The sequence below is a fragment of the Cavia porcellus genome, unplaced genomic scaffold, assembly GCF_034190915.1.
Source record: "Cavia porcellus strain 051 isolate PalLab524CR breed Dunkin Hartley unplaced genomic scaffold, mCavPor4.1 scaffold_3, whole genome shotgun sequence".
NCBI classification, from domain to species: domain Eukaryota; kingdom Metazoa; phylum Chordata; class Mammalia; order Rodentia; family Caviidae; genus Cavia; species Cavia porcellus.
The window spans coordinates 43,165,628-43,179,974 of NW_026947486.1; the positions used below are offsets into that span (position 1 = coordinate 43,165,628).

The window sequence follows — 14,347 nt, forward strand, 5'->3', positions numbered from 1 at the left end:
TAGTATTAAGATGTCTCCAAAATCTATGAATAGAAATTCCATTCGACCCAGCTATTCTTCAAGGTATGTTTCTGAATTAAAGATGTCATATTACAGTGATACATACATATCTATGTTTATAGTGGCACACCTCATAATAACTAAATTTTGGAAGCACACTATAAGTCCATCAAAAGATGAACAGATGGAGAAGGTGTGGTATTTATTTTTATGGAGCACTACTGGGCCATGAAGAAAGATAAATTTGAGTATTTTTTTTTTTTTTGAAAATGGACGTACATTGAGACCATAAATTTAAAAGAAATAAAGCAGAAACATGAGCTTAAATACCACATAGTTTCTCTTTTATGGCTAATCCAAAATAAAAAAAATTTAAAAAGAAAATAAAAGCTAGATAATAAGAATCAGGGAAATCTTTTGCAAAAAGGAAGGCATCAAGAGGTGTGGGGAGTTAGTTCGATCCCCAGTACTGATAAAAAGGAAAAAGACAAAAAAAAAAAAAGAGGTGTGGGGAGGTAAGGCAGAGGAGAAATGAATGAGAAAATAATTAAGATATGTTTTGTACATGTACTAACTCTCCATGATCAATGCAAATACATACTAATAAAAATTATATAATGTTGTTTAGTTCAACTATGTCCTTACTGATTTTGTGGCTACTAAATTTGTCCATTTTTTATTCCAATAAAATTTATTTTCTTATAGTATGAAGTTTTCTAGATATTTAAACCTAAATCACTTTTCTCAAACACTTGAAATTTCTGAGACAATTATTTCAAATTGATATAGGGGAATGAAACTCCTAACCTACTATGCCCAGAAAGAGTTTGTGTTCTCTAAAATCTAAAAATGAATTTTAAGAACAATAGAGGTTAAGAGAAGAAATATTTATTGAGAGAAAGAAAGCTTCTGTCTTAGAGACAGAAGGATTCCCAAAGATTCTGCATTTTCTCATGACTTTTATAGAGTAATATCATGAGGTGAGGTGGGTCTAAAATTGGGGAAAAGTGGGAACTTGCGAGATAGGTGTGCTTGAGATGGGACAGATCTATGTTTAGACAATAAGATTAATAGCTCAGGTAACTCTGATTAAATTGGGAACAAATTGCGAAGTGTGTCACGTAGACAGTGGGCATTCTTAGAAAGCAGTGACTCTTCCCTAGGGATTGAAATGGTGACTCCTGACTTCTCAAAGTGATCCAGATTTAATCCCTAAGGATTATACTTAAGGGTGTGATTACATTTGTTTTCCCTTCTGTCCAGAGATAAGGCCCACAGCAAGAGATTTGTGTCTCCTCCACAGTCACCAGACATCTGGTCCTCTGTGCCGGCTTCTTTGAGGGCCTAGCCCTGTCTGACTGCCTCATAGTATTTCTAACTAGCTTATCTGCCTGTAACAAAAGTACTACTAAAGTAAAAATTATTTTCTGAAAATTTTTCTCAAAAACTAGAGAACAAAATGGATAATTTGAATATTCCTTTTTAAATCTTTATGATACTATTTCAATATGTTACTTTGCATGGAAAAAACCCTGTGATCAATATGCAGTTTTAAAAAGTCTAAAGCTTAATTAATTTAGATCTTTATAATATAGAGGAATAATACCTCCAACCTACTCTGTGTAGTATGAGTTCCTGTTTTCTAAAATTGAAGAATGAACTTTAGGATCAATGGAGGTTAAAAACAGAAATATTTATAGAGAAAAAGAAAGCTTCTGTTAGAGAGAGAGATAGAAGGGGTCCCAAGTGGGTTACCAAAGATTCTGTATTTTCTTGGATTTTTATAGAGTAAACCTTAAAGGTGAGGTGGGTCTAAAATTGAGGAAAACTGGGAACTCGCAAGGTGGATGGGCACGAGGTGGGACAGAGCTATTGTCAACCAATAAGTTTGTTCAGGTGAAATTGAGCAAATAAGGGACAAATAAGGAAACTAGTCATGTAGCAAGTGACCATTCTTTATGGATCAATGACTCTTCCTATAGGAGGTTGAGATGATGACTCTTGGTTTCTCAAAGTGATCCATATTTAATCTCTAAGAATCATACTTAAGGTTGTGGTTGCATTTATTTTACCTTCTGTCCTGGGATCTGGCCCACAACAAGAGATGTTTGTCTCCTCCAAGATCATCAGGTATCTGGTCCTCTTTGTTGGCTCCTTTTAGGGCCTAATCCTGTCTGACTACCTGTAATATTTCTAATTAGCCCAGCTGGCTGTAACACTTAGACAATGGTGGGAAGGAATTATACCATTGAATATACAAATACTTTTATTTTAAAAGGTTTAATTTTTACCTTCTTATTAAGGTATAATTGAAAAATAAAAATAATGTGTATTTAAATTGTACAAATTAATGCCTTGATGTAGTTTGAGTATCTCTAACATGAAATGCTTCAGACTAGAAGTATTTCAGATGTTGAAATTATATAGATTTTGGAAAATTTGTATACTTTTACTCATTGAGCATTCCTAAGACAAGAATCCCTATTTTTTAATGTTGCAGAATCTGAAGCCTTTTGAGCATTGTCATGATGTTCAAAGAGTATGAGATTTTGGAACATTTCAAGTTTTTAATTGTGAATGCAGATGCTCAGCCTGTATTTAACATCTATATGGCCCCTCAGTCAAGTTATTTATCATATCTATTACCTCACATTACACCAATTTCCTTTCTTCTTTCTTTTCTTTGTTCCTTCTTTCATACTGAGCACACTTTAACCTTTTTTCATAGAAAATTCTGAGTGTATACACAGTATATTTAGCAATACTATGCATTAGATCTCCAGAACTTACTCATCTTGGGTAAATAAAATTTACCCAATTTTCTTCTAACTCCCAGCAACCACCATTCTACTCTGCTTCTGTAAATTTGACTATTTTGGATTCTACATACAAGTGATCATGCAGCATTTTTCTTTTTTAATTTAAATAAAATAATATTGTCCAATTTCATCAATGTCTTTGAAAATGGATAAATTTCTTTTTTAAAAAAAGGTTAAATGTATAACTGTGTGTGTGTGTGTGTGTGTGTGTGTGTGTGTGTGTGCATATGCACTACATTTTCTTGTCTGTTATGGGCATTTAGATAATGTCTTATCTTGGCTATTGGTGACAATGTTTCAGTGAGTATGAAAGCACAGACATTTCTATGAGGTGTTGATTACATTTCATCTGTGTATATATCCAAAAGAAGGATATCTGAGTCACATGTCCATTTTTTAAAGGAACTTTCATACATTTTTTGTATTCTCCCTACTAGTTTACATGCATATCACAATATAAAATTTCTGTGTTTTCCATATCCTCCCCAAGATTTTTAATATTTTAATATTATTATTATTTTGTATCCGGGATCAAATTCATGACCTTGTACTTGCCAGGCAAGTGCTTGTGCCACTGAACTAAAATCCCAGCCCCAATTTTTTTTTATTTTTTAGCACTGAGATTTTTTATTTTAAAAACAAAAAAGAATAAAAACGATGGTGCAGAATTTCAAAACAAAATAATAGGAGATTGTTGTAGTTAGGGGTTGTGCAGAGAACAATTAGAATCAGGACATGGAGTTTATAATATTATTTTTGTAATGGTCACCGGGAGTTAACAGAAAAAAAAATGCAGGAAATCTATCCGTAACACCAAAGACATGGAATATTTAGTAAACGGCCTAAATCTCATAGCAATATCCCACATGAGTCCAGATGAAAACTCAGAGTTCATGACAATGCCTCCCAGGAGTCCAACTGGAGGTCCAGAGCCCACAGGAAGGACTCACACCAGTCTCTTTTATGGATCTGTGCTGGGAAGGCCCAAAGGTCAGTGGTGGAAGCTAAAAAGTCCATGTCAGTGGGGTGAAGGAGCTTTGCTGGTGGGATGAGGTTTCTACACTAAAGCCAAGAAGTTACACTCACAACAAAGACCAGGGCTGTCCTGAAAGGCATCACAGACATCCTCAGGGACACAGAGGCCCTAGCTACTCAGATGATAAGCACAGTCAAGTACATGCCAGGAAGCCAGCATGACAAGTTCATCCTGGGGACCAAGTGGTACACATCTTTGCCTCCAGAGCCAAGAAGCAATGCTCAATGTGGGGACCAAAGCTTCTCCAGGAGAACCAATGGCTCAAACAGCAACTCATAGGAGAACCCACAATGCCTCAATGCAATTACGCATTATTGCCTTAACAACCTCCTTCTCCTTCTCCACTTCTGTATTTATGCTGGCAACTTTCCTCAGGAGGAGCATCTATGCAAAGTGCCAATGCTGATGTAATCCAGCTTTTTGCATTAAATTGACCACCAGTTCTTTCCATAACAGAGATTAACACTTGTTAATATATTGTGTGTTGTTATCTTCAAAGTAGTTCACATTACAAGGTCGAGGCATGAAAAAATGTTCAAACAATTGAACAATGAAAGCACAAACTGTTCTTTTTGATGAACTAACAGATTGGTAATATAGTTGTCTATCTTGTAGAGAGAGTGTGTGTGTGTCTGTGCTATATATACATAAAATCTTCTCCTTTCCCTTATCCCAGTTGTTTTTTACTTTTGAACAGTTTCTTGCCCTTTCACTTTCCCTTTTTATCTTTTTCATTTCTCAATAATAGCTATTCTACATAAATAAGGTATTTTTCTCATGGTTTTGATTTGTTATTTCCCTGAAAATTAATGATATCTAGCCTTTTTGATTTATCTAGTGACCATTTTTATGTCTTCTTTGCCAAAAGAAAAAGACTACTTAGGTTCTTTGACTATGTTTAGATTCACTTGTACATTTTTAGTTGTGGCAGTTACTTTCATTTTGGATGTTAACTCCTCATCAGATTGCTCCCATTTAGTTAGTTCCCTTTCAATTATATTGTTTCACTTTACTGTGCAGAAAGTTTTAGGTTGGTATAATCCCAATTTTTTATTTTCCTTTTGGTCCTCTATTTGTGGTGTCATACTAAAAATAATTACAATGACCAATATCAAGGAACCTTGTTCAGGAAATTCATATTGTTATAATGTTAGGATCCTGTTTCTTTCATTTGCCTGTAGATGATATCCAATATTGCCAAGATTTATTAAAGGGACTATCCTTTCCCAAACTTTGTTTTCTTCTCACCCTTGTAGAAGATTATTTCTCTGTGTACATCATTTTATTTTGGGGTTTCTATTTTGTTCCCTTGGTCTTTGTATATGTTTTAAACACAGTATACTACTTTTTATCACTATGGATTTGTTTCAAAATAAGGACTGTGAGAACTTAAGATTCCTTTTGTTTTTCCAACTTGTCTTGGCTGTTCAGAATCTTGTGTATCCATTTGAGTTTAATTTTTTATGGGAAAATCCCATTGAAATTTTAATAGGGATTAAATGGAATATGGAGATATCATTGGATACTATGGTTATTTTAACAGCATTATTTCTTACAAATTATGACCATAATATATCATTTATTTGTATCTTCTTATATTTTTATGTTTTGTTTTATAGTTTATTTTTTCAATTAATTAATTTATTTCTTTGCCATAGTTTGATATACACAATGATCACATTCATTATAGGTAGTTTGAAACTGTATGTAATATATATTGATACTTATTTTCCATTCACCTTCACTCTTCAACATCTCTTCCCCTCCTTATCTACAATAGGTTTGTTTCTATTTTTTTATTTTCTCTTTTTCTTTTTGCTTCTTTCCCCCTCTGCCTCCATGGTTCTCATTCTCAATTGAATATTTTCTTCTTATTTCCCAATGTTTATTATACATTTTGGTCTTTACACTTTCAGTTTAACATAACAGACAAACAATGCAATATTTAAATATGAGTGTCTGTTTGTTTCAGTTAAGCTTATGTTCTCAAGGTATACTATTTATGAAGAAATGTCTCGTTTATCCTTTCTATAACTGAGTAGTACTCCATTGTATTAAAAAAATCTTTATTCATTGAGCACTTGATGGACATTTGGGCTGCTTCCAATTAGTGATTTCAAATTGTTTTGGGATAAACATAGACATGTATATATTGCTGTGGTGTAATGCCTTTCTTTTGCGAAGATATCAAGAAGAGAAATTGCTGGGCCAAATGGATCCTGTAAATTTAGTTTCTGAGGAATCTCCATGTTGATTTCCACAACAGCTGCACCAGTCTACACTCTCACCAACAGTGGAGAAGTGTTCTTTTTTCTCTCCAGTCTTGTTAGTATTTGATATTAGTTGATTTTTTGTAACGTTATTCTTTGTGGAGTGAGATGGAATATTGATGTTGTTTAAATTTGCATGTCTCAAGTGATTAGTGATGTTGAACATTTAAAAAATACATTTAATTGACATTTGTACTTCTTCACCTGAGAAGTGTCTGTTCATTTCAGATATCCATTTTTTGGACTGAGTCTTTAAATTGATGGGTCTGGTTTTTTTGGAGTTATTTACATATTCTAGATATGAGTGCTTTGTTTGAGGAACAGCTGGGAAATATTTTTCCCACTCTTTGTTGTCTCTTCACCCTGTTAATTATTTTTTTTTTTTTTGCTGGGCAAGATACTTTTAGTAGGATGAGATCTTATAGGTCTTAAAGAGTTCAGCATATTCTATCTTCCAGCAGATTTACTATTTCTGTTTTACTGATTAGACCTTTGATCACTTTCAATTTTAGGTTAGTGCTTGTTGAGAGAGATATGGGTCTAATTTTAATCTTTGCACTTTGAATGAGTTTTTCTAGCACCATTAAATAAAGAGGCTGTCATTGTCCCAGTGAAGTAAATTGGCTCATTTGTCAAAGATAAGGTGATTGAGTTTGTTAAGAGTAGTGTCTACATCTTTTCCTCTGTCCCACTGATCCTTAAGTCTATTTTATTGCCAACATCATACTTTTTAAAATCAGGACAACTTTGTAATATATTCAAGTGAAGGATTGTGATGTGTACTGCTTTGCCTTTGTTGCCTAAAATTGTTTTTGCTATTCTAGATCTTTTCTGGTTTCAAATGAATTTTAGGATTATTTCCTTTAACTGTGTGAGATATCAGAATTTTGATCAAGATTTCATTAAATCTGTATAAAAATTTTGGGAAGATGACCATTTTCATGATATTGGTTCTTCTTAGTCAAGAGGAAAGGATAACATGCCGTTTTCTGATACCCTTTTCAAGCTCCTTTTTCAGAGAACTGTACTTTTCAGTGGAAAGTTCTTTTACTTCCTCCATTAGATTGATTCTTTAGGTGTTTCATTTTTCTCACTCTTCTTATGAAAGGTATGGTTTCACTAATTTTTCTCTCAGTGACATTGTTATTTGTGTATAGGAATTGATTTTTTTTGAGTGTTGACTTCACATCCAGCTATGCTACTGAATTTGGTTATCAAATCTAGGAGTCTTTTGTTGTAGTTTTTATGGTCTTCTATGTGGAGTATTATGTCATTCACAAATACTGCTAATTTACCTTCTTATATTTGTATCTTTATTCTTTGTATTTCTCTACTCTGTCTAATTGTTCTGATTAATGTTTTCAGAACTATATTAAATAGGAATGATGATAGTGGACATCCATGTCTTGTTCCTGATTTTAGAGCGAAAACTTTCACTTTCTGACCATTTAGTTTAATGTAGTTGTGGGTTTATAATAGCTTTTATAAAATTAAATAAAAACCATATTCCAGTTATATTTTGGGGGGGTGAGGAAGGGAGTAGCTGTGGCTTTAATACTGTTCAGAAAAGTTTCCTGAATAACCCCCACCCAATTAAGAGAAATTGAAACTGTAATTTTTTTCCTGAGCTATTTAATTGCCATCCATTATCTGTTATAAAACTGAAGGGATAACCCACATTTGAGTTAGCCCTTGTTGTTGCAAAGCTTTAGTGACTTATACAAATAAACAATTATATGAAGCTGAAAAGCCAAAGTTTTAACCCAGAGCTGAAACGGGACAGGATCAACATGATTGGTAAGACTGTTTCAAACTTTTTGAAGAGTATCTATAGTTTTTATCATGAATGGATGCTGGACTTTGTCAAATGCTTTTTTGCATCTATTAACATGCTTATATGATTTCATTTTTTGTACTGATTTTCATAGTTTGAACTATCCCTTTGTCTGTGGGCTGAATTCTACTTGGTCATGGTGTATAATCTTGATTTGCTGCATTCTGTTTGCCAGTATCTTATTAAGGATTTTTGTGTCTATGTTCATTAGGCACATTGGCTGTAGTTCTCTTTTTGGTTGGATTCATTTCTGGTTTTGGCATCAGTGTAATAATTCCTTTGAGGAACGAATTTGGGAGAGGCTTCACTTTTGTTATGATTGATACACTGTATCAACTGGAAACATTTAGAAATTTAACTGAGAGACACAGAAAGAAGCCAGGATTCTTACTTTGTAAATATTCTCAGCCTGTGCAAGAGGAAGACACAGAAGTGGTGTGAATGCTACATGCACCCTAAGGAAGGGTAGGCTGCTTACTATTAAAGGGAGGTTTGTTCTTGCCCCCTTATTGTCTGGCTGCTTTTGCTGGCTGCTGTCTTGAAGTGCTTCCCCTGTGCCATGCTACCCTGCCCTAGATCCAGAACTAAGACCTGCATAAACAGAGAGCTAAATAAATCTTTCTTTCCTTCATTTTCTGTGTAGGATATTTTGTCCCAGCAATGAGAGAAAAGTAACCAAGACACTTTCCAATTTCAATAAAGAGTTTGAGGAGTAATTTTATTAGATATTTTCTATATTTAGTTTAGAATTTATCAGTGAATCCATCATGACCTAGGCTTCTCTTTGATGGAAAAAATTTAATTACATTTTCAATTTTCATGACTGATAATTGCGATATTTAGAATTTTGTACAGTATTAATATTGCCTTGTTATTTATATGTATCTAGCAATCTGTTCCTTTCTTCTGTATTTTCCAAAATATTAGAATAGAGGTTTTCTGGATTTCCACATGATTTTTGTGATTTCACCCTTCCTTCCCAACTGCATGAATGTGAGTCTTTTCTTGTTTACACAAGGTCAGTTAATGGTTTACCAATTTAATTTTATCTTTCAAAGAGAAAACTTTTCAATTCATTATATTATATTGTTAGTCTCAACTGCATTAATTTCTGCCCTGATGTTTATAATTTCCTCCATCATATTAGATTTGGGCTTCACTTATTCTTCTTTTCCTAGAAGCTTAAGAATCAACATTAGGCCATTCATTTGACTTGTTCTTTTTTACTGACATAAGTATTCTCATTAGATCTTCTTTAAATTTCTTTTAGAATTTGGTAGTTAATCTATCAGGAGCTTGGCTCTTTTTTATTGGTAAGTTTTTAGTCACATTTTTCAAATTCATTGAGTTATTTGTAATTTTTATATATTCTTAAATCAGAGTAGAAGAATGCCACATCACCTTCCCTCAGCTCAAATGTAATTGTGCTTACTAGCAAGCAATGCAGGCTGTATACAGTTGACTTCCCTAATTTGACTTTCAGCTTAATTATTGAGTTTGTTTAGGCTCTGTACCTATCTTCATGATAACAAGTGGGAGGTACTGGACTGGCATTGCTCTTTGCCAACAGCCACAGATGAGCCCAGAAAGACAGGCTGTGAGGCTGTGGGCTAAGATAACAATAACATCCCCAAAAATGAAATATTAAGGAAACAATCTAACAAAGTAAGTAAGAAACTGTATAGTGAAAATTGCAGTATACCAAAAGGGAGGCTGCAAAGTATATCAGAAAATGGAAAGATATCCTTTCATCTTGGATACTAAGAACCAACATAATAAAATGACCATACTCCCCAAACCGCTATCCAGATTTAATGTCATCCCATCAAAATCCAATTAACATACCTCACAGATCTAGACAAAACACTCCTAAAATTCATTTGAGACCAAAAAAAAAAAAAAATAGCATAAGCAGTTCTGGGCAACAAAGACAAGTTCAGAGTGCACCAAACCCCCATATTTTAAATTATACTACAAAGCTACTGTGATAAATTCAACATAATATTGGCAAAAAACAGGACTGAAGATTAGTGAGACAGAATAGAAAATGAAGCACATTCTCAAACAGACTTAGCCATCTTTTATTTGACAAAGGACTCAAGCATATTCACTGGAAGAAAGATAGTCTCTTTAATAAATGGTGCTGGGAAAACTGACTTTCTATATGCCAAAGATTAAAAGATACCCATGTCTATCACCATGCACTAAACTAAAGTCAAAATGGATCAAAGATCTAAACATTAAAACAGAAACAATATACTGGAAGACAAAGTAGGTAGAAATCTTGATGATGCATAGGGAGACAGAGTTCATGAACAAAACCCAAACTGCATGAGAAGTACTTCAAAGAATCAACAACTGAGATCTCATTTTATTAAAATGGACTCCAGATTATATATCTTATGACTTGACAAAATTTTGTCTATATTTTGCTCATGTCCAGAGATTCTCCCTGAGACTGAGATTAAACACAGTGGACTAATTAATCTGGCAAAAATAAATTTAAAGGTAGCCAAATGTTCAGGCAGTGTCATGGCTACTGTTGGAGGTGTTTAGGCAAGTCTATGTTGCAAATCACAAAGAACCCAGCATACTGATCTAAAATGTTGAGTTTGTAAAGAATGGAAGCCTCAGCAAGGCTGTAGACTGTAAAAACAGAGCTGAGATCTCAATTGCTGATAAGGAATAGAAGGATAGAAATGATGGCCTGTTGGCATCATAGGAAGCAACGGTGGGTGTTCACCTTTTCTGACCCACGGGTAAGTCAACAGAGACCCTGGGGGGGGGGGAGTGGGGATGAGAAAAGAGATGAGAGACATGAAGAATGGAGACAAGACAGTGCTCTGATCAAGTCTCATTTATTCAAAGGAGTAATGCATATATAGGGTATTGGGGAGAGAGTTGAGTTCTGACACATCAACAGGTAACTTAGCAACAGCGGGAAGTTCTAGTGAGACTGGAGGCTATAGGGTAATTCAAATCTCCAGCTCTCAGGCTCAAAAGGTGGGCTAATTAGCATAATTGCTGCAGGGCCAAACCACAGAGACATGTGACAGGCTAGGTGAGGAGAGATAGAAACTTAATTACCAAATAGAAACTTAACATTAAGATGCCTGTTGTCTTATTAACATAAGGTGTCCGCCAATTGCAGGGTTTCCCACATCCACCCTTTGCAGCCGCAAACCTACAGAAGTGAAAGACTTTGCTTTGAGTAGGAAGACATGGAGTATTATATTCTGCAATGCTAGTGGAGGACACATGTGGTTCCAAAATGTTGTCAGCCACATCAGGTTCCAGAATGACAGTGGCATATAGAATTTGTTCCTGAAAGTCAGGTTCAGAGTACCCAGTGATCCAGGCACTCAATTCATGAAGCCAAGAAAGAAGAAAGCCTAGCTACTGCCCTGGCTGGTAATGGACCTTGACAGCATCCACATGTGCTGATTTTAGGTGCATGTAGAATGCATGAGTTCTGAGGTTAAAAATGTTTTCACCCTGCTTTTAGAAGACCTGGGAAACCAGGCAGTGTTTACTTGGTCGGGCGATTTGTGAAACTGTGCGGGTGAAGCCACAAGTGCAGTCAAGACCACAAAAAGGTTGGAAAAGTCAGTAATGTGGATCAGCAAAAGAAAGCTGAAAGGATTGAGGAGATTAGGCCTATGAGAGAAACCGTGGAAGCACCCACCACCAGAAGTGTCATAGAGGCAAATTTACACAAGCCTGTTGGAGCTCACGACTTACCACAAATAGATTTAGATGTTCCATATGAAACTACAGGACTTAATGTTTGACCAGATGGCATTTGGGGTTGTTTTGGTTCAAGTGCTTTGTATCTCCCTGGTTGTACCTTTTGAACTGGTAATGTTTATCTTGTGCCATTGTAGGTTGGAAATGTTTAACTTTCTTTTTATTTGTACAGCAGGTTGCACCTAAGAGTTTCTCTTATACCTTTGACCACACTCGGGACTTTGATGTTTCAGCAATGCTAAAATGGTTTGATGTTGGCAACTCTTGGAGATGAACAAAATATCTTTTGTATAAAGATTGTATCTGACTCTTTGGGGAGCCAAGGGTGGGATATTGTAGTTTTTGTTTGGATATCCCCCTAAAACTTGATGTAGTCATGGGGAGACAAGTCATTTGTAGGTGGCTGAGTAGTGCTTTTGATTGGTTCATTGTTGAGTGCTGAGATTGATGGTGTGAGTGTTGCACCCACCCAGGGGTGGGTATCCAGCACACAATATAAGGGAGAGAAGGAGGCATACTCTTCTCTTTTTGCTCTTCCTCCATTTAGTACCCTTCCTGCCTTTAGTGCCACCACAAAAAGTTGTCCTTTGCCATACTCCCATGCCTTGAAGCCAGCTGATTCTGGACTGAAATCTCTACTAACTCTAAACTAAATAAACATTTCCTTAATTTTGGGTATCAGGTGCTTTGTCCAAGCAATGAGAGTAAAGTAAACAAGAGAGGTGATATCTTACTTCTCCACTGATTTTGCAAGATTGGTTTGCAGAGTATGTTAATATGGGCAGAAGGTTATTTTCTTTTAGAACTTGGAACATTTCAATCTCCCCTTGATTTCAGGGTTTGTTTGGAGAAGTCTTCTGTGATTCTAATGAGTGTTCTATACAGGGGACTTGTTTGTTTTCTCTAACTGCTTTTAATATACTCTTCTTTTCCTGAATTTCTGAAATCTTGGTCTTTTACTTTAATTTATTTTATTTTAAAGAGGATAAAATAGAACAAAACCAATCAAAACAAGCCAGTGTAAGAACAGGATTTCAAACATTATGAAATCAATAATAGTTATAATAATGCCTTTTGATGTCTTCAAAATAGCTGCTGATAACTTCAGACATAATAAAAATCAAACAAAACAGGAAAGAATAGAAACAATAAAAATGAAACTGGGAATGTAATAAAGGACTTCAAAACAAGTCTATAGAAAATCCAAAATTACTACTGTAATATATCTTGCTGTCTTTGAAATAGCTGCTGCTGTCATTAGATTAAACATAACCAAACCAAACAAAATAAAATGAAACCCAACCCAACAAAACAATGGAAATGATTTAGTACTCCAAAATAACACCATAGGGAATCAACAATGGCTACAACCCTCAGAAGTAAATCCCCTTTAGATGCCACACTGTGTACCACTATCCTCTGAACCTGTGATCAGACCACTGGCCCTAGACTTGCAAAGTTAGTGAAATATCAAGGCACCGCAGGCATCCAATTGCATTTCACCTTGATAGCTATCATCACAGCTGGTGTTTCCCCAGATAAGCTGGTTGATTACAGTGAGGGGAGGTGGGGAAATTGTTACTTCTTATTTGTCAGCCTGTGCACTGGAAGGGTCTGAAGTCCGGTTGTTCCAAGTCTGGCAGCAGTCTGTGTGTGGCTCTGGTTCCCAGAATGGGCTTGCTTTCTAGTATGGCCTTGTTCTTTATATCTCCAGTCTGCAAATGGTGCTGACTCATGGGAAGAGCCCTGGGTCTGGCTGTTCCCAGTCCACAAGGTGCTTATGTGTGGTGCTGGTTCTCAGACTGGGACTGGAGGTTTTACTATTGATTGAAATCTTGATTATTATACGCCTTTCTGAAGATTTATTTTGGTCATGAGAACATGGGGTTGTAAATGCTTGTTTTTTTTTTTATAAAGGATTTTATTTAAAGAGGAAAAAAGCAAAACAGAAAAAAGTAAAAGTAATACAGAATTTCAAAAAACAGATAGAAATCACTAGTTGATAGATTACATATTGTCATCTTAGAAGTCGCTGTTCAAGTTACAAAATTAAAGCATACAAAGTGGACATATAAACAGTGAGACTGCAAACAGTTCTGTTCAGTGATCCAACAAAAACTTAGTAATATGGTTATCTGTTTTACACACTTAAACATACATGCGGTTATATCCTTTAGAGCACTTTCTTTTCCTCTCTTTTTATAAATTTTATTTAAAAGGAAAAAGAGAAAAACACAAAACAAAACATAGCGGTATAAGGGTACAAGTAATACAGAATCACAAAAAAAAAGTAGAAATCACCAGTTAATAGATTACATATTAACATCTTAGAGATAGTTGCTCAAATCACAGTATCAAAGCATACAAAGTGGACATTCAAACAGTGAGACTGCAAACAGTTGTGTTCAATGATCCAACCAAAAACATTAATATGGTCAGCTATATGTTAAATAGGAAAATAAAAAGAGCTCTAACGGATATAACAGCAAGTATGTTTAGGGGTGTTAAATAGCTGATAGATGATAAACACACCTAAACACACTTGCTGTTGTATGCTTTAGAGCTCTTTTTTTTCCCTCTCTTTTTTACAACAAAATTTTCACATTTTGGGTTTTATTACTCCTTAATTCTTATTACTTTT

General features: G+C 35.0%; 1 protein-coding gene and 1 long non-coding RNA gene across 4 annotated transcripts in view; one reads left to right on the top strand and one right to left on the bottom strand.

Moving 5' to 3' along the window:
- Positions 1–11,795, bottom strand: part of Zdhhc15 (zinc finger DHHC-type palmitoyltransferase 15) — a 231,964-nt gene extending 220,169 nt beyond the window's left edge. Inside the window, exon 1 of one of the 2 annotated variants that reach the window (XM_063246114.1) lies at positions 11,701–11,795. Coding sequence is in view for 1 of the 2 variants with exons in the window: in XM_063246112.1 (XP_063102182.1) it covers positions 11,701–11,761 (61 nt within the window). In the remaining variant the exon portion in view is untranslated. The remainder of the gene's footprint in view (positions 1–11,700) is intronic. The other variant, XM_063246112.1, reaches the window with a different exon arrangement.
- The window catches only part of LOC111757135 (uncharacterized), a 119,409-nt gene that overhangs the window by 16,870 nt on the left and 88,192 nt on the right, over positions 1–14,347 (top strand). The window lies entirely within an intron of this gene.